This window comes from Xiphophorus maculatus, chromosome 1 (genome assembly GCF_002775205.1).
Source record: "Xiphophorus maculatus strain JP 163 A chromosome 1, X_maculatus-5.0-male, whole genome shotgun sequence".
Taxonomy (NCBI): Eukaryota; Metazoa; Chordata; class Actinopteri; order Cyprinodontiformes; family Poeciliidae; genus Xiphophorus; species Xiphophorus maculatus.
Window position 1 is genome coordinate 7359207 of NC_036443.1, and position 21281 is coordinate 7380487.

Sequence of the window (21281 nt, forward strand, 5' to 3'; positions counted from 1 at the left end):
TATATATATATATATATATATATATATATATATATAATGACTGAAAGGTGTTTAAAAATGAATTGGATTTACATTCTATTTTTCAGCAGAGAAACTACTTTTTCATCACGCTCTTTGTGTGCCGCTTCCATGGAAACAAGTTTTACACTGAGAAGAGCTCTCTCTCTCTGTCTGTGTATTTGTATATATGGATGTGAGAGGGCTGATGCTCACAGCATGCTGATTTCAAGGCTCTAAAAATAGCACAAGTGCTAATTAAAAGCATACATGGAATAAATAACGGAGGTAGATAAACATTAGCTAGGAGCTCATTAAAAAAAGACAAATGATGTGAACAATGATTACATTGACCTTCCACAGGTTACTGAGGCTAAACTTTGATTTCCTATGAAGTGTGAAACAATTACAGGATTGGGGGTATTCTTAGAAAAAGGTATTTGAAACCATAACTTTCGGAAAAGCCCAGGCAGGGATAATACTTTATGTCCAAGACTGTGTTTCTAAAAGTATTGGAATAAGTTTTATATATATACGTATAGATATATATATACGTATATATATATATATATACAGTATATATATATACATACGTATATACACTGCTCAAAAAAATAAAGGGAACACTTAAACAGGTGTTTAACACTTAAAGTGTTCCCTTTATTTTTTTGAGCAGTATATATATACTTTAATAAATTGCCGACATATTAAAGATGATCTGATCACAAAGTTTGGCTTTAAACTAATAAAGTAAATTTGGTCAATTTTAAAATATTTTCCCTTTTTTTTTTTTCTTTTTAAAGCTCCATCAGTTTAAGGCACCGTCTGTATTTTAACCCCCTGACAAGAAAAGAGCAAAACATCAGAAGAAACAAATAAAATAAACTAAAATGAAAGGAAGAGAAAGATCTGGCTCAGAGACAAAGCTTTAAAAAATTCAAACAAGCAGCTGATTTCACTGAATCGACTCGACTTCCAGGCTCGTAGTAGGATGATGATGTCACTCTTGAATTGTATTGTATTCATTTCTTGAATTGTACATTCAGGAAATGAAAAAAAAAATCCACCTTAAAATCTGTCAGAATAAAATGAGTTGACAAGCTATTAAAACTGCAAAGAATTTTAAGAGGACAAAACTCTTTATGAAGATTAACTTACATATATTGATGCTGTAAACCAAAAATACACAGCTTACACATTCCCTTGATCACAAATAAGTGAGTACTTTTATACAGAAAAGTTTGGTCACTTTTCTCAATTTAATAATTGAAAGTGATTAAATGAATGAACCAACACATGCTATATTATATTTAATCGAATGATCCAAAAAGCAAAACACAACTGTGTTAAGAAAAGGAGATGATTACAATATATTTATTTTTCTTTAATGGATGGAATTACAATATAACATTCTATATATGTAAAAATCATAGAGTGATGATAGAGTGAAATAAAATTCTGTGAAAAACTATACAAGCTGACTATGATCCTGCATTTAAATGAAGGTCACCTTCAAATATTCCTGCAAAGAGTTAATATTAGCTACGCTTTCAAGCATGACCGCTCTATCACATTTATGCAAACACCTTAATGGAGGTCAGTCACAACCCAGATACACACCCAGCTACACCACACACACTTCTGTTTACAACTTTAATGATAGAACTCAGCACTTCCAAGCTGAAGGTAAGTCCACCTGCCTCATAAACTCATATTTCACTTTCATGTAGAATATATTTTTGGGATTTTTATTGCTGCATTTTACTATATTTCAGGGCAATATGAAGAGCTTTGACAAGTCACTGGAGATAGAAACAGAGGAGGAAGATAATGTCCAGAAGCACGAAAATAACTCAGAAGCATCCCATAACATAACCCCACTTCTGCGGGACTCATGGAAGCCGTACAAGGGAACCCGTGCAAATGTTAAAGGTTAGTGATGTGGAAAATGAGCAAATCTTTAGTTCAAAGACTAATAATCTGGAAAAGTGTCTGTAATATTTCATTTTAGCTATTGATAAGTTCAAGTACAAGTTAGTCAATATGAAACTTATGAAGATGAGAAATAATATTTTCTGATTTGTCAATGTGTAATTTCCGAACATAGACTTAAGGTCAAAAGAGGTTAATTATGTTTTCTGAAATGCATAATTGATGCACAAGTATAACAAAGTTAAGGATTCTGACCACAAATGTTTCTTTTCACAATTTTCCTTGCTAACCAGAGTGCATGAATCTCCTTTCTTCTATTTTGTATTTATTTTTTTGCTATTACAATGGTAATTTGCCTCTAACACTTATCTTTCTGCATTAACATTTTTTCAAGAACTGCGAAAAAGTCTCTTCAGTCATTCTGTTCTGTTTGCTCTCATGTCGCCCTCTACCTAAATGTCAGTCTGCAACTGCTTCATACTGCAAATCAAGAAGCTAGAGAGAAATTTTCCAAATAGAAATGAAATCTTTGTGTGGCGCAGACATTAAAGGTGTTTCGATTTGTCACATGTCACATGACTTTTTGTCTTTAAAGAGCAGCTGTTAAAGCTGAGAGATTGTTTGGAAAGCGTCTGTCGGATTCAGTGGTATGGATTCGCCATTTTGGGCATTTTGACAGCTGTCCTAAGTTTCCTCATGGACTTCAGCGTAGCAAAGCTGCTACGAGGTAAACAAACATACACACACATTGTCCACTTCTGTGATTCTTAATCTAAGACAGCATAAGAAGGTTTCTGGCAAAGGTATTCACATTTTTTCATTACAAACGCGAGCTTCGAGGTATTTTGTTGGAAATTTATGTGACAAATCAACACAAAGCAGTACACAATTGTGAGGCAGAAAGACAAGCTTAAATGGTTTTCAATATTTTTTTTTTTTTACAACAAAAATATTAATTGCAGTGCTGTGGTTCTGTGCAGGGCCATTGTCCTGCTGGAATTAGTCTTAAGTCTTTTGTGGCCTCCACAAGGTTGACTTCCAAGATTTTCTAGTATTTTGCTCCCTCCCTCTTCCCATAAAGTCTCATTGACATCCCTGTTCCTGCTGAGGAAAAGCATCCAGACATTATGATGCTACAAGTATCATGTTTCACTTTGGGGATGACGTATTCAGGGTGAGGTGCAGTGTTAATTATCCTCTACGCAAAGTGTTTTGAAAGGTGTTCAAACAGTTCATATTTGGTCTCATCTGACCAGGAAAGTTTGTTTTACATTTAACGTGTCCCTGCTTGACCTCTGGTAAACTGAAACAGTATTTTGAAAATCCTTATCTCGACAACAAGTTTCTCCTTGACACTATTCCACAAAGTCCTGATTTGTGGTTGGACTTCATTGGTGAGAAACGAGGAGGAATATTAATTGAATATAGAGCAAATACAAAATGGAAATGCAGAGGAGGATGACTATGTGCTCTTTTGTTACATCCTCAGCTCATCTGTGGCTTTATGCGAAGCTGGAAGGCCACGTTCTGCTGCAGTTCCTCTGCTGGACACTATACCCAGCATGCATCTCTGCTTTTGCCTCAACTTTCTCCCATAACATCTGTCCCTTCTCCACAGGTTTGTTCACAAGCAATTACTATACATTGCCTATATCTCTGAAGGAACTCCCTTTAGGGATTCCTCCATGAACCTATGGTGGGGTCTGAACACTGTCACCAACAGTATTGTCTTGGAAAACAGCAATAGAAGAAAAATAAATGTATTTTTCCTGTCATCTGGTTTCTTTTAGAAATATCTATTTCTGATCAAAATTAAATATCACTGAGGTAAAAAAAAAATCCAAGATAACTCCTGTCAAAATCTTTCATAGCTTCATGTAATCACAGTAAATCTGGCTTTGTTGCTGAAATGTTAGTGTTTATGTTGTTATACACAACATTGCCAAAAGTATTTGCTCACTCATCCAAATTATCTGAATCAGGTTCCAATCACTTCTACGGCCACAAGTGTGCAAATTTAAGCTTCAAGGCATTCAGACTGTTTTTACCAACATTTGTGAAAGAATGGGTCGCTCTGAGTGAATTCCAGCGTTGAACTGTGATAGGAACCTGTGTAACAAATCCAGTCGTGAAATTTCCTCGCTCTTAAATATCCCACAGTCAATCGTCAGTATTACAAGAAAATTGAAGTGTTTGGGAACGACAGCAACTCAGCCACAGAGTGGTACACCACGTAAACTGACAGAGCGAAGGCAGCTGATGCTGAAGCACATAGTGTGAAGAGGTCACCAACTTTCTGTAGAGTCAATCACTACAGACCTCCAACCTTTATGTGGCCTTCAGATTAGCTCAAGAACAGAGAGCTTCATGGAATGGGTTTCCTGGTCGAGCAGCTGCATCCAAACCATACAACACCAAGTGATATGAAAACCATCAGGTGCAGTGGTGTAAAGTACACCGCCACTGGACTCTAGAGCAGTGGAGGCTCGTTCTCGCGCTTCTCCATTTGACAATCTGATGGACGAGTCTGGGTTTGGCGGATGCCAGGAGAACTGATGCTTGTCTTACTGTATTGTGTTGAAGCTGTTCCAGCTGCAAATGGTGGACCAAAGTCATACTGAACCCTATGGACTAGGAATGGGATGTCACTTTTTTTAAGAATTACTTTATTCATCCCAGCAGGGAAATTATTTTGCAGTTACAGCACACGACAGGAGCTGCGTCTGCAGGCAGCCAGCTGAGCCGGCGCCATTTTTTTTAATTATTTTTTTTACTTAAGCTCATATGTGAATCAAGGCAGGTGAGCAAATACTTTTGACAACATAGCATATCTCGGCAAAATTAAGTAGCTTCTTCTTTATCTTTCTCTTCCAGTGAAAGATTATGACATGAAATTTGGAGAAACCTCTTTACATCAGCAAACTAAATATTCTACAAAGCTAGTTTCAGCCTCTTTGACTGTCCTTGATGTCCCTGCCTTTCTCAGAATCCCTGAAGTATTATTTTAGGCTAAATCTGTTTTTTCCCTTAGTGGGACCTTTTTGGTCGTTATTCTGCCTTTTGGTTTATGTTCCATTATTATTTGTGCTCAGGCTCCGGTATACCAGAAGTGAGAACCATGCTGTCCGGCATTGAACTGCCTCATTACTTGTCTCTCACTCATATGTTCACTAAGTTTCTGGGTCTTATCTGCACACTGGCTGCAGGCAGCACTGTTTTCCTTGGCAAAGTTGTAAGTAATGACTTGGAGCAACAATTTTCTACACAGGAATCCAAATATAGATGTACTCATGCAACTTTCTGCCTCTTAACCTCTTAAATTCAGGGTCCATTTGTGCATCTTTCCACCATGTTAGGGGCCTATTTGGACAGGCTTTGCAGACTCATGGAAGGCAAAAAGAAGGTAAAACCAGCTATGTGTTCAAATGTGTAAATCCTATAGTTTAATTCTATTTAAGTCTATATGTACACACGGTAAATCCATATAATTTGTATATCCACAGATTTTCAGGAAATCATTTAGGATTTCCCACCATTTTTTTTCTCAATATTTCACCAATAAAAGTTATGGTTTTCTGCCTGGGCAAACACGAAATATCAGCTGCAGTTAGTTTGTGTAGATGTGGAGGTCTGCATGAGAACTAGTGAGCACAACAAGTGTTGTATCATCTCCAGGAGGCAGGAACAGAGATGATGGTTGTAGCTGCTGCGGTTGGAGTAGCAAGCTGCTTCGGAGCGCCCATCAGTGGTGAGAGAAACTGATGTAAAGAACATATTTAATGCACGTGCTGCATTGGTTTCCTTCATATAAATTTAATGCATCTTACATTTATTTTGTTTCTGGAGGATTACACACAGTGTCTTAACTGTGTGTAGTGAGCCATTTCTTCTAAATACATACTTTATGTCTCAGATTTTGTCTTTGGTGTTTTTCATAGATCAGTGACTACATGGTGCTTAAAACAGTTCCTAAAGTTCCATTTTAAAACAGATTCTTTAATAAATTGTCCTTTTTTCCCTCTATTGACACAGCATTTGCTCATCTATTTAGTCTTTTTGAAAAATGTATAGAGTTCAAAATAAACCAACACACACAGTATCAATTTGACACTATGATGGTTCTTGCAGGAAAGGCATCTGAGCCTTGCTACTGTGCACAGTACTCTTGTTTTTTTGTTTGTTTTTGTTGTTGGTGTTACATTTTTACGTATTCTGTAATCAGTGAAGAAACAATAAGCCCAGGTGTAACTACACTGTGCTCCACTTCACAGCTTTGAAGCAAGTCTCATTGTAAGGTAGTCCCAATGTCAAAACACAATGAGAATTTTATTTATTTATTTTGCTTTGGAAAAAAAAAACACATTGAAAAAATAACAAACCAAAAAAAACAAAAAACAAAAAAAACAGGTGATCCAACTTAAAAATTGTAGTTAATTTTGTAAAGTGACCAAATTAAGTTTATCCAAGTAAATGTATTAAGTTCCTGAAGCGATCATGTTAAACAAAACATAAATAAGTAAAGTTCAGCAAACTTAATTTATTTATATGTAACAAATTAACATATGTATTTTTACATTTGGAGCTCCATTTTCTTTTTTTCAGTGCAGATAAAAGTCTATAAAAAAGTTTGCAATATATTGCAAAGAATCTGTGTTCATAGTAGAGCACTTCGGTTCAGGTCTCACCTGTCAAAGTATTATTTATTTTGGTCGAGAGTTTTGTCTCATGTTCTCTAAATGCTGTGAAACTAATGAAAAACGCAACGTTTCTACGCTTACAGTGCTTACGCTGTAAAAACACAAGGGGGCGCCCCATCTCCATTGACGCATGCAAGTCATCGATGAAAAAAACGTTTTCTCTTTTTGAATGAGTGTGCCATGGCCTGATGGCGCCCTGGGCAGAGAACCAAAGGCCAATCATCTGATAATGATGTTGGGACAAACAGCCACAAGACATCGACAAATTTGGAAAGACTACCAGAGGACTTAGAAAAATATTGATAAAGCAAATCTTAATATGCAACAAGAAAGCTTTGCTTTCTGTATAAAATATATTTATAGAAAAGGAGGGAAAATATCTTATTTTTTAAAATATACTTTCTCCCTCCAAGTAAGAGAAGGTATTTTTCTAAATCCACTCTTTCAACTTTTTTTCCTCTATGTCTATTTATTTGTGTTTTTGTCCTTCAGACCAATTCTTGACACCAGAGTGTGAGAGAAAACACTGCCATGACACAACTAACATTAAAATAGGTTGCGTTGTTGTACCTGAAATAAAACATGCATGACTCTCAACGCAGGAAACTATCTGAAAACACTATAGATGCACATATTTGTAATATCTTTTTGTCTGTTTGTGGTGTAGGTGTACTGTTCAGCGTGGAGGTGATGAGCTCTCACTTTGCCGTGAGGCATTACTGCCCATGTTTCTTCTCAGCTGCCTGCGGGGCTCTGACCTTCCACCTGCTGTCGATGTGGAGCAGTGATGGAGGTGAAGGGTCCGTCAATCGAAACGCAACGTCAGTGTTATCTGGGTTCGATGTGATTGTAGTTCAGAAAGCAAATTTTATAGCACTGTTCTAAGTGTTTGAACTGAGGTTCTGTTATTTAAGGTTATAAGCTGCATAAGCAGTAAATGAGAACGTGTCTTTTTTGTGTATAAATCCTGTTTAGTTGTTCTTGGAGGTTGAAAGTTAAGGGAAATGCTTTTTTTTGTAGCCTTTCAAACTGTTACCGTATTTGTTTCAACAAAGTTATGTACAAAGAATCCTTCACGCAAGAAAGGGAAGTAGAAAGCGATATGTTTTCAGTCATGTTACATTGTGCTACTGAATAAGGTCCAAGTGCAAGCAGAAGGTGTATCATTGAATCATTGTGAAGGTGTATTTAATGAGGAAAAATGAACGTATAATGGCTGGGGAAAGGAAAGAAAGAACCGCAGGAAGCAAACTGGTGAAACAATGGAGGGATCAGACAAAGAACGAATGCAAAGCAGTACTGTAAAAAGTTAATTTAAACTGGAAAGAAAAAGGAGTCGAGGCAAGTGGGGAAAAATGCCCCAGTTGCCTGGGGTGTTTCATTAAAACACCAGTACATTTTGCAGTTTGTGTTTATACTCTGGATGTATAATTGTATTATTTAAGACATTACCGACAACCAGGTGGGTAGCATCCAAAAATTGTACTCAAGTAAGAGTAGCACTACTTGAGCATATTTTTTGCTCAAGTAAAAGTAAAGCGTAGACATCCAAGAATTTACTCAAGAGTATTTGGCAAATAGGCAACTGAGTCAACAATCAAAAACATCAACCATTTAATATTTAAGAAATGCACCATCAGATGGACCAGTTAAATGGAAATGTTTTTGTATGTATGTGCCGGTATGTTTGAATGTATTTTAAGGACCAAAAATGAAATAATTAACATAAACGACATAATTACAAAAAAAAAAAATCTATTTCTTTCAGTAGGAAACTAAAAAAAACTGTAGGTGTGTGTGCATGTCTGGTGAGTTTTTTGAACAAAACAATATTGTTTATGATGTGAAATTACTCACAGTGGGCAAGGAAACCAGAAATTTGGCTGAAGTGAGTAGTACTTATGTTACTCAAGTACATGTAAATGGTACAGCGTGGTAAAATGTATTTAGTAGAGCACATTTTTCCAAAATGTTATTCAAGTAAATATAACTGAGTAAATGTTACTAGTTACAACCCAACTAACCTCTCAACTGAACCTCAAAAATTCAAAACTATTCCTTTAACGGAGACCAGAAAAGTCACCTATTTCAAAGAACAAGGTAAATGTAACACTTTAACATGTTCACTTGTCGGCAATGTTGTAAATAATCAAATAACTTGCAGTGTCAATTAGCTGGGAAAAAAAACTATCCAATACATTTGGGCTAACTGTAAATTTCATTAAAACATCAGTGCAATAATGTGAGTGAATATTAGATCTTTCCCTGACTTTTGATTCCGATTTGCTTTGTGTCTGCAGAGACTCTTCAGGCGTTGTTCAGAACCAATTTCCCCACCGCTTCACCTTTCTTCCCACTGGAGACGCTGCTGTTTGCTTTGCTGGGGTTAGTTGACTATGACAGCTTCTGCTTAGCTAAACAAAACAAAACCTCAATTTGTCTTTGGCTGCCTAATAAAAACTGACATTTGATTTTAATATTAATATCAGTCGCACGGAGAGTAAGGTCCTCTGTGTTTTCCTTCAGTTTTAATTAGCAGTTCTAGTTTTTTTTCCCCCCCTTCTCTTTTATATCATTTCCTGGCCTCCTCTGCAACCCTTCCCCAGGTCTAATGACTTCCGATCATCGTCTGCTGCCTGAATGAAAATGACTCCCAGGTTTCTCATTCTGAGCTGTCGCTGTCTGAAAACAGGCTGCTGTGCGGGGCTGTGAGCTGCTGTTACCTCTTCTGCCACCGCCGGATCCTGAAGTTCACCAAAACGAATCGGGTCTTCTCTACGATGCTGACAACAGAGTGAGTCTTCTTTACAATGTGGCTGTGAGGCAGCGATGAGTCACCTGCAGCGTCTTTTAAAAGCATCATAATGACACTATTAATTTATTTTTCATCAACTAACTCCTTTTCTAGAACACACAGAGCATCTAAACGATTCACGGTTGAAAAAAAAAAAAAAAAAGGACCAAATATCTGTGTTGTGTGAAAACCTCTTTGCAGGAAAGGTCTGTACTCTGGTCTTGTTGTTTTCTTTCTGGCATCGCTGACGTTTCCCTACTCTGCAGGTCAATACCTGGCCTCTAAGGTGAGAGTCAAAAACATTTAAAAGCTGAGCCACACAATCAATGAGCTGGATCTATTGTTTGTTATGGGTAAATTGTTTAAAATAGGGGTATTCTTTGATTTTTCTATATCTAGAGAAAGATACGTGCTTTTTAAGTTTGTTTTACAGATGAAAGTGTGGGGTACATATTGTATTTATTCAGCCTCCTCACCAAATGTGTTCCTTGGCCTTCGTGACTCTTTCCATTTCCAGTTTGTTCTCTAACAAACTTCTGACCAGCTGGAGTTTCAATGAGGTGAAAACGCACACGAGTGGATCCTATTTACTAATAGGTGACTCATGGTGACAATTGGACTTTAAAGGGTGAAGAGGGCTGAATACATGTGCATCCCTCTCTTCTCAGATTTTCATTTGTAAAACATTTTCGCAAATGATCAATAACGGGTGTTTGTGTAATGTATAATCTTTTGAACATGGACAGCATGAAGCAGCTGATCTGTGGTGGATGCGCCCCAAATTAATTTTAGTTTACAGCCAAAAAAAATCTCAGGGAAAAATGCTTATGGGTTTGATTGTTCCACACCAGCTTTGGTCGAGGCCAGACTGTAATCTAAATGTCACTTATCTGTGTATCAGTGCACCACAAAGCAGCTCCTCACTTCCCTCCTGGACAGCAGACAATGGAGCTCTCAGTCCCACAATGCATCTGTGCGACTGGAGCTGGGAACGCTGGATTGGGGCTCGTCAGGCGCCCCCATTTTCCTGCCCTTGGCTTTCTTTCTGCTCATGAAGGTACAAATAATTTAAAGGTCAATTATGGATCTGCTCTTTTCTACCAGCCTTCCAACTCCTCAAAGGCATAAAGGCATTAACATTTTCACAATAGAAAACGCAAACAAAAGCCATTTTAACCTTTCAGGCAGAAATGTTGTCTGACACCTAATATTTAGACGCCATTGCTGCGGATGCAAGAAGTGATTTTACTCACTCTTTTTCACGCCTTCATGCAAAGGAAATGTTTCAAATGTAGAAATTTGTTCCTTTTGAGGAATTTCAGACGCCCTCTCAATCACACATTCAACACACACTTGAGTGCAGTTCGTTTGGGATTTGTTTACTACGGTCTCCTTCATACTGCATCCAAATGGAAATGAGACAGATTCAGTATTCATGAGAGCAAAAACTGAGTTGGCACACACACGTCCACATGTGCAAGTTGCGAGTGACTCGTCATCGGCGCAGGTGTCAGCAGAGCCGAAAGGATTTAACCGTCTTGTTCCTCTGTTGTTGATTTGGAGATGTGGATGTTGGTCCTGGCCTGCACGCTGCCTCTGCCAGCGGGATACTTCATGCCTGTGTTTGTCTATGGTGAGTTACGGGACACAACCTAAATAAGATGTCCAAGCTTGATCCCCCCCCTCCACAAAAAAATGGGTCATGTTTAGATTTAAGTTTGGCAGTCCAATCAAGACTGAGATCCTCGCAGTACGACAACCTTGAGTGAAAATACTTGCGTCACTGCATCAACATGAAATTGTGATTCTGAAATGAAGCAAAATGTAGAGCAGAAACAGCCACGAAATCAGCAGTAATTTTCAAATGCTTATTGTCACCTTCCTACAATAATGGGTACCACTTTACAATAAGGCTCCTCTAAAGAGTTTGCAGATATGTTATCCGTTTATCTATAAGCTCTACAAAAACCCTTAGTGACTGTTAATTATGCATTAATTGAGCGTGAGAAGGAAACTATATTCTAGAAACATATGTTTATAAATGTTAATTGTGCTTACAAATTAGTGTAATATGTTTAGAATTACAACTCTAGATATGATATATATGTGAACATTCCTGATTCAGTGCCTGGCAAGAAACAAGCACATTTTTTCTCCTTCTCATCCTTAATTAAAGCATAATAAATTATTTGTGATTGATAAAGGCTTTAGAGATTAAGAAGGGGAGCCTCATTGTAAAATGGTCTTATTGGCCTATGCCATTTTTTGCCAAAGAGATTTTATTTTATTTTTTTATTTTTTTGCTTAAATCATCTTTTGATAAAAAAAAAGAAACCAGAAGACACTTTTGGCCGTTATGTTTGAAAGGGGATGACATGTTGTTAGACTAAGAAGCCTTTATATCTGAATGAAGCCTCCTAGCCTTCATTCAGATATCTGACTGGAAGTGTGCAGCAACAGGTGGGGGAGGGATGAATCTGTATTAATTTGTGTCTAATACAGCCAGAGAAAAGTCCACTGACTCCTGTAAAAATGACAGAAAACCTTTAAAAATGCAGCTGGTTTTGGAACTAAGTGTAGTCTGAGTTATAAAATGGAATTTGAAACAAACTTTTGAAAATCTTGGTTTATGTTGCTACCAGGAACTGGTGAGTGCAAACTCACCAGATATTCTGTGTGTGTGAAAACTCAGAGAGCTTTTTTGTTCTTCCTCAGGTGCAACTTTGGGTCGTCTGTTTGGTGAGGGAGTCGCCTACATTACCACTGGTAGAGATATTTTAGGACAACGGTGGACATCTGTAAATCCTGGAGGCTATGCTCTTGCAGGTAGAAAACAATATAATCTATATTTCTTTGCTCCTCATATACATGTGTGGACAAAATTGTTGCTACCTCTCTGTTTTTGACTGAGAAACCCACAGTTGTCACTGAAATAACTAGAAATGGACAAAAGTAGTAATATGTGATAATTTAGTAAATATTAGCCAATGAAAAACAAACATTTTTATTGTCGCTAAGAAGAAATCAGAAACAAAGCCAGATGAAGATCGATCTATCTATCTGTCTGTCTGTCTGTCTGTCTGTACGACTTTTATTCATTTTTTTATATTATTTTCTGAGATGTTATTAATAATAGTTCTCTTACCTGTAGAATAAAAATGTCATAACACTGTGAGTGTTTTGGAATGTAAATAAATCCTCATTAAGGTGGAATCTACCAAGATACTCAGACTGTATCATTCTGTAACATCAGCCGACTTTGCACTTCAGCCTCTTATGAGTCTGACAGCATGACTACAGCAGCCTTGTTAGCTTCCACCACTCTGAGGACTGATTACATTTTTAACAAGTACGATGTGACATCTTCGTTTGACAGCTATGGAAATGATTGCCTATAACAATCTCCCAGAAGATCAGTTAAGAAAAATCCAAACTTACTCATTAAGGGGGGTAAATTCTTTTGATCCACTATTATTCAGCAGTATAAAAATATGCTTGTTAGTTTGACAACCATAGTCAAAGTGGCTAAGAATTATTTACCCGCATTGCCAAGACTGTGTATAAAGTATTGAGCTTTCAACCCAAGACAGTCAGCCAATCATTAAGTATGTTCATTTCCATTCTTAATGTTGTATATTTAACAGTCTGCAACATGTTAAATATGTCTTCTGATTCATCTGCTTCAAGCAGATTTAAAAATTAGATCAACAGATTTGAACAGTCTAATTTATCCTCTATATTTGTATGTTTTTAGACCTAAATGGATTTTATATCTGGATGCATAAAACTGCATGCATTATTTTATGATGTAGCCAACAGTTCAACACAAAACTTGCCATACTTGTGCGGAAGCTGCATTGAACATTGATAAGCAGTTATTCATTGTTTCTGCCTTGCAGGTGCAGCTGCCTACTCTGGTGCTGTCACCCACACGCTGTCCCCGGCTCTACTGGCCATGGAGTTAACAGGGCAGTTCACCCACGCTGTCCCTGCCCTCCTGTCCACTCTGCTGGCCAACGCCCTGGCACGCTCTAGGAACCTCCCGTCTTTCTACGATGGGCTTTCTATCAGTAAGAAGCTCCCGCACCTGCCCTCGTTGAAGAAGGCGCGTCCACAGTAAGGAGAACCAGAGGGGAAATTATTCAATAATGACAAATTTAACCATAATTACCTCAATTCTAAACTTTGAGAGCCAATTAGAATCTGGATTATTGGCTGAGGAGAGGTTGAGGTGGAAATTTGTTTAATTTGTTTTACATTATTTTCAGACTTGACTAACAGCAAATGCTTTCAAAATGTTTTAGATTGACGCCAGCAGGTGTGTTGTTTATTACTACCTGTGAAAGGATAGGTGCTCTGACTTTCACATAGGTAAAGCGATTATTTTAATTATTGTATTTTTAAATTGATTTTATGTATTTTGTCCTTGAATGTCGAGAAAGACACCTATAAATAATAATAATAATTATTATTATAGTTATTATAATACTAATTATTATTATTATTATTAGTAGTAGTAGTAGTAGTATTAGTAGTAATGCATGCTTGCTTTTTCATTTTCATTTAATGACAAGCTCCAAAATATTTTCTTTTTGAACAAATCTCCAACGGTTGATCATTTCTGTTAACTGAAGGAGAGATAAGTAATAATAAAAATGCCATTTGTTCAGACATTACTATTGAATAAAATGTTCCCAAATGTGTTCTCTCAAAGTCCCAGCATGTCTCTCAGTAATTAATCAATGAATAGCAAACTAAGCTATAAAAAAAGTTGATTCTGTAAACCAAATGTCACACATTGTTATAAACTAAATTATTTTTGCAATAAATCTGCTTTGAAAGAGCACTTTTATTGATTCACATCTTCACTGATTAATAATATACTAATTATTGTTATCTACATATATATACAAGTAGATAGATAGATAGATAGATAGATAGATAGATAGATAGATAGATAGATAGATAGATAGATAGATAGATAGATAGATAGATAGATAGATAGATAGATAGATAGATAGATAGATAGATAGATAGATAGATAGATAGATAGATAGATAGATAGATAGATAGATAGATAGATAGATAGAGGGCTCTAACCTACAATTTACAGAAAAAGTGGAGTGCAATTTAATTTATTTATTTATTCCAAACATATTCACAAATCAAATACCATTGAAAAATAGTATAATTTTTTTAATAACAAATTGTTTGAAAAGGAGGCATGAAGAAGTATAAACTTACTCTTAATCCTACCCTGCCCCGTTCCTCTATTTGTCTTAGTTTTTCTACACATTATTCTTTATTTAAGGAAAAAAGAAAACATAAATATGTAATATAACATATGTTATATGCTGTTACAGCTGAATTGTGTCAATATCTGAATTCAGTAAAATCAACGGGTGGAAGACATATTCTGTTTTCCTGTCTGATTGTACACTTGTAGCATCCCTAGATGGTTTTGTCTGAGGTTTTATGTAATTTGTGTCCTTTTAGGCTTCCGTCCACACCCCTGGGGCAGGTTATGGGGGTGAACTCAGTGCAGCTTCAGAAAGCGGCTGGGCCAGCAGAGGTTCAGTCTGCTGTCAGCAACAGCAGTGAAGCACGAATCCCTGTGGTGGACACACACGGTACGCAAAGAGCTGTAGATATACACACACTCTACTGACTCAGACCACACCCACAGAGAGCAAAGACAGGAGAAGTGTGGTGGCTTACATACACAAAATCTACAACGTTCTTTAGAAAGTGATGTGAAAGTCATTATTACTCTGCGAGATTGACTGAAGCAGTTCAGCGGAGTGAAAGTCCTCACAGGGAAGACAATTTTGTGAAAATAGACTTCTGAGCCTCTCAGCAGCAATCAAATGGGGCAATTTTCATGTCTGGAACTTTTGACCCATCAAAATACTGATTGCCTTACTTTTACACCACCTTTGAAGAAAATGTTACCTTTTTTGGTTCTGCTTTGTTTTTGTCAGAGTCGCAGGTTTTTCTGGGCTCCGTTCTGCGGTCGGAGCTGCTGCTGTTCCTGCATCGCTGTCAGACTCAGGTAAACGGGTGCACACAAACGCAGGGATTGCTGCAAAGCGCGGAGAAAGCTGTTTAGAAAGCAATCCTTGTCTTTGAAATCCCCTTGGGTGAAAAAAAAAGGACGGAAGCGTAATGTACAGACAGGGCTGCCGAGAGTCTGATGTAAAAACTCATTTTATTACAGCTCATCCATCTGAAGGCAACATCAATTCACAAGTAAATGCTGCTTATCAAATAATTGCGCCACAGCTTTGGTCAAGGATTAAGTTTAAGAATATATGAAAAGAGACTTTCGAGAGGTCAGTGAGAACAGCTGAGGCTGAATCCTACTTCACAAATTGGATGATTTTTGCTTTTGCGCAGCGCATTGAGGGACGACTGGACGAGGTTTGCAGCATACATCCAAACTCAGTCGTGTTGTCGCCTCACAACACAGTGCAGGAGGTAAGGAGATGCATAACACACTAAATCAACTTCAGACCGAGTCTGAGATTCCACACTACAAAAACACAAAATCTTACCAAGTATTTTTGTCTAGTTTCTAGTGCAAATATCTTAGTACACTCAAGTAGACAAAACTGACTTAAACGTAAATTATCAGCAAGGCACAGGAGTTTATTTTAAGTCAACAATAAAAAGCATTAGTTTCACTGGCAGATCATTTCACATTTAGCATTAGCAAAATATTTTGTAATGAGTGGAGAAATCTGCCAGTGGAACCAGTGCATTTTTATCAATATTAACAAATTACTGACTAAAATCAAGCTCCTAAAGGACTTACAAGAAGAGTCTTGTAAGTTAGCTTTGTCTTATTTCAAGTGTGCAAAGACATTTGCAGTAGAAATAAACAAAATATACAAAAAACCCCTTTTTTTTTTCTTCCCATAAATATGTATATATGCACAGTTTTCTTACTAAAGAAGAGTGTTGAGTGTTGTATTATCAATCTGTGTACTCTGGGACTCGTAAGTGCTTATCGCAGAGACAAATTTAGCGAAGAAACAGTCCCTATAGTGGCTTGTTTTAGCAAATAGCGATCCCTGGCTCTGATCAAAAGGTATAAATCCAAACAGTTTGTGTCCAGGATGTGTAGGGTCCCGTGCAAATCCTGGAAGGGGGGGATTGTCAGCCCAGATGATCGTCTCTTCAGACCCGATTCCTTGTTGCAGTCTGGTCCTGTCATGGTTTGTGTCTGAGCAGAACCACACACTGGATGTGAATAGGACAGACTGAGTAACGGCTGTGTGGAAGAAGACCAGAAGTCTCTGCTAGGCGTCTTCTGAACAGCCGCTACGCACCATAAAATTAGTCGATCTGATCCTTGACTGGCCCAGATTGGTGATCAGATGGTGACAAATGACCAGGATGCGTTTTAAATGACTTCTTCAGTTCGTCTCATGATTTCAAGTATTGTTCACGTTTATCAAGCCAAGACACAAAATGCGTTTGCATTTCTATTTTTAACGTTGCAGACTGGCTGGAACTGTGGGACGTGAGTTCACATAAACACTTACTGCAGATTTAGACAACAAAATGAAAAACTCAGCGTATGTAGGTCATTTGAATAAATGTGCGAGGCTACAGACACAGCAAAAACAAGTCATTTATGGAGACTCTGTGCATACAGCAGAAAATTGCCATAAAGCAGCAGAGCATAGAGAAAGTACATAATGCAAGCGGCATCTTCCTTGTTTCCTCAAAGCTTTGGTTGTTCGAGTGTGTAGTACAGCCATGTTTTTGTCCCCGTCACTAAAACCAAAACTATAAGTCAGACTTTGCTTTTTAAATCCTGGATTCCTAGTACTTTACTGCGGAGTTTAGATTTTAAGATGTACAAAAAGAAACGTGACATTTTCTCTCACTCTGACATGAAATCAGATGCAGCTTTTCCTGTTGCATTTGGAAACGTTGGCAAATACTTTTTGACCTGGATTACCAGTTCGGTTAGGATTACCAAAATAATCTCTATTTACTAAAGCCCAGGATTTGATTAGAGAATACTGAAGCTTTCTTTAGAACATGTGGTTTTTTTGTTATTTATTTTTTAAATGGGCATTATTTCCGGACTGCACAGTGGCGCAGTTGGTATCACTGTTGCCTTTCAGCAAGAAGGTCCTGAGTTCGATTCCCGGCCCGGGGTCTTTCTGCATAGAGTTTGCAGGTTCTCCAGCTTCCTCCCACTTTCTCCTAATTCTCCTTAGGTGTGGGTGTATGCATGCATGGATATTTGTCCCGTTAATCCATGGGTACATCCTGCGAGAGGCAGGATGTACCCATGGACAAACGCCTCTTGCTCTTTGACTTCTGGAGACAGGCAGCAGCACCCCTTGAAGCCCCACTAGGGATAAGAGTGTAAGCTCCATCACTTGAATCAGACATTGTGGGTATTCTTCACATTTCTCACAATAAGTTGTAGTAGTTTTGCCCATTGCTCCTGATAGAACTGCCCACAGTTTTTCATTTATGCTCATATATCTTCTCTGGGACTCAAAGCGAGCCTTCTGAGAATCATTCCCAGAATCTGCGGGTTTTTTGCTGCATTTCATGTTTCGGTCCAGGCAGGCAGCTGGCTTTGAGCAACAGAAACATCTTTGCACAGCAGGGCACTAAGCAGCAGATTGATAGAGCTCAGCGCAGCTTTTAGCACGAGGCACGCATTTTCCTCTGGACTCTGAGAACCAACAGCATGGCACAAAGATGAGTAATCGTATTCAGGAGCTGGATGGATGAAAACAACCTCATTTTAGTCTGAAATCCATGAGGAAAAGGACAATATAGTCTTGATATTTTTTAGAGTGATTGTCTGTCATCGGAAACACTGTTAAAATCATAAAACACTAACCTGAAACACAGAAACACTCGTTAATAAGTTAAACGGTTTCTCCTCTTTGGGGGGGGGGAAGAAATATTAAGAAATACTGGCCTTTAAGAAAAACCCTCAGCACCTTTACAGTCTTCCCTTTGCAGGGTCCTTACAGACGGACAGCTTAAAATCACAGGTTGTCTATTAGGTTTGGTCTTCGGGACCAAGGTGGAAATGGAAGCATTTCTATGGCGTTTGATATCCTGTTAAGGTTTTTTTCTTTGTTTTCTTGCTGACTCCATCATGTTATGACATCATAACATGATGTCCACAAAATCCAGTCTAGTGATCAGAGGTAAACAAAAGAAAAAAAAAGACTGGCTGATTAGGGTCATGCTTATGATCCAGGTAAACAGAAAGATAAAATTACTAGGATTTTTCAAGAAGCTTACAAAAAGTAAACATTAAATTTAAAATAGTTTTTAATTTGTTCCCCCATGCGCCGGGAGAACATGCAAACTCCTTAAACCACAAAAAACTTAAGAAATTGTATTTCTTAACAAGGATTTTTTTTGTCACATATGGACTAAATTTATGGGTTGGATTTTCTTTTTACTACAAAACTGTGTTACAACAATTAAAAATGTATGTGTAAAGTTTTCACAAGATGCTACGAGGAATACCAACACATTTCTACGCATCAGTAGATTTATTCCTTTCTCATAAGCAGAAAATGATGATGCGAACAACTTTTTTTTTTTTTTTTTAAATCTGTAGTTTTTTTTCTTCTATTTCAGGCCTACAACATGCTGAGCGTTGCTCCAGCTCAGACCATATTTGTGGCTGAGAGAGGAAAGCTGGTGGGACAGATCACATGGTCAGAGGTACGAACTACTGAGGAATATGTGAATTTTTACTGTTCCCTGCAAATACTCTGACCTCTGATACATTTATCATCAGGGAGCAAATAGTTGATCAAGGTTTTGCAACTCTCTCTCTCTCTCTTTTTTCAGATGAAACTAATTTTGGAGGGCTTGGCCAAGGAAATCTAAGCAGCGATCAGCACTTCCTGTCATAAAATGTAACCCCACATGAATAGCATCTCTCTCCGATTAGCATGCGGCAAAGCCCACATCCGATAAGGCTATCACTTCTTCATTCCCCAAGTGTAACGATGTTTGCACGTCAACAAAACTGTAATTAACTGTCGACTCCGACGGTAAATATTCATTAAAGCTTTTTTTTTTTTTTTGCCTTTAGTTATAATCAGTGGTGATGGGTCCAGAAACGAGAGAGCGCACAACATCGTTCAGCGATCTGTGCTGTTTGACATGGTAATGAGATAAATACGTTTGCACACGGTGATAATGTTCAGCAGATGTGAACACTAAGGCTATTTCAGTAGCTTATTCACCAGTTGCCACAATGAACTCTGTGCTGTTTTCTTCTTCTTCTGATAACCAAGTCTCACTCAGTGTTTGGTGTTGTGCTACACATTTGTGTGATGGAACAGCGCATAACAGAGCATTTTTTAAATAAAGTATATTATATATATTCTTTCTCACAATTATGTGCTATTTGCGTTGGTATCTTGCATAAAATCCCAATGAAATACACTGAAGGACTTGGCTGTGACATGACAGAGCGTTGTGAATGACAGAGGTGTGCTCTGCTGTGGACTCTTCCTCTCTGCCTATTTGGCTGAACGTGGCTGTGAGGGCGCAGAGACCTCATATTATTTTAGAGATGTTTCAGTCTGTGAGGTAACATCCTACTTGCCTTCGCGATAAGATGAGCTTTTCCAACTCTGAACCGATCCAGCGACATTCGCGCAGTCTGTAGATGAGTCTGTGGAAAATGTTGAAAATCCTCAAGATGCCTGGAAAAGTTGTTGATCAAAAGTAGATTTCAGGAAAATTTCTCATCTGAATTTTTATAAAAAAAATGCTAAAGATGGTTTAAAACTTTTTCACAATGTTTGCCCAAAATATTTTTCATGCACATATTTCCTTTGCCTCTCAGTGTCATGTCTGCTACCTAAATAACCCCACATGTTATGATGCAGAGGGGAAATAGACCATGATTACTTCTGTACTTTGCTGAAGGGCTGTGGTGAGTCACTGGAAACCATTTGTTCAAGTGCATCGACCGTCTGATCTCAAACAACAGGGGGGAAGCAGCCATGATGCGCAGCACAGCGTCATTTTGTAAAGACGTCCCTCGAAAGATTACGATGACAGGTCGCACCAACCGCTCCTTTCAGCGTCCCCCTCTCGTTTTCTTTCTCTCTGTCTCTCTGTAACACGCAGGGTTGCTGACGTACATACAGAAACAACAAACCAATGACGCGTGAGCGGCTCCTTTCCTCCCTCGCTGTATTTCCTAAACCTTGCCGTTTCTCCTCGCTGCACCTGGGGGCTTTCAGAAGGAAAAGTGTGAATTATAGCTAATCATGTTTCTGACTCAGACAGATAATTGGATGGAGGACTTTTTTTCCAGTTGAGAAATCTTAGAGGACAGATTTTTCTTTTTTTCTGTTATTCTCACTTAGTCAAGGTCAGCTCTTTAGTCCTTCACAGTGAGGACTGAACTCATTGTTCTCCCTCCCCTGCTATATTATCTTTTTACTTTCATGAACATTGAAAATAATCCTACGTAAAGTTCATCTGTTTCTCGTGCATCTCTTCTCTGCCTTTTGTAAGCCGCAGCAGCTCTGATTCTGCTAGCGGTTTCTTCCTGTTAAAGGGGAATTTTCCTCTCCATTGTTGATACATGAATGCTCAGCGTGAGGGATTGCTGAAAAGTCAATGACTCGATGCAATTTGTTGGATTTTCTGAGATACTGTAATTTTTGATAACTGGGATCGGAATCTGTGTGTGATTAAAGTGATTTTTAAAATGTTTTTGTAGTGACATTTGTTGTGACTTGGCACTATATAAATGAACTGAACTAAACTGAATTCAGGAGAAATAAAATGACCAACAAAACCAGGCAGCCATATTTGTCCCATATATGTTAAAACCA

The 21281-nt window shown here is 37.9% G+C and overlaps 1 protein-coding gene across 3 annotated transcripts; it reads left to right on the forward strand.

Moving 5' to 3' along the window:
* Positions 1–1612: 1612 nt before the first annotated feature.
* Positions 1613–21159, forward strand: clcnka (chloride voltage-gated channel Ka). 3 transcript variants are annotated; one of them, XM_023341764.1, is made up of 20 exons: positions 1613–1683; positions 1773–1929; positions 2525–2656; positions 3419–3547; positions 5022–5161; positions 5255–5332; positions 5605–5677; positions 7294–7419; positions 8927–9011; positions 9319–9420; positions 9622–9706; positions 10322–10477; positions 10984–11053; positions 12136–12246; positions 13320–13536; positions 14917–15050; positions 15402–15472; positions 15817–15897; positions 19054–19140; positions 19270–21159. In XM_023341764.1, the coding sequence occupies exons 1-20, from the start codon at positions 1654–1656 to the stop codon at positions 19306–19308; spliced, it is 2103 nt and encodes a 700-aa protein (XP_023197532.1). In that variant the 5' UTR covers positions 1613–1653; the 3' UTR covers positions 19309–21159. The 3 variants fall into 3 exon arrangements, with proteins under 3 accessions (XP_023197532.1, XP_023197538.1, XP_023197534.1); XM_023341766.1 differs by lacking the exon at positions 1613–1683 and having other exon boundaries at positions 1891–1929; positions 2530–2656; XM_023341770.1 differs by lacking the exons at positions 15402–15472; positions 15817–15897; positions 19054–19140; positions 19270–21159 and having other exon boundaries at positions 13320–13490; positions 14917–15011.
* Positions 21160–21281: the final 122 nt, after the last annotated feature.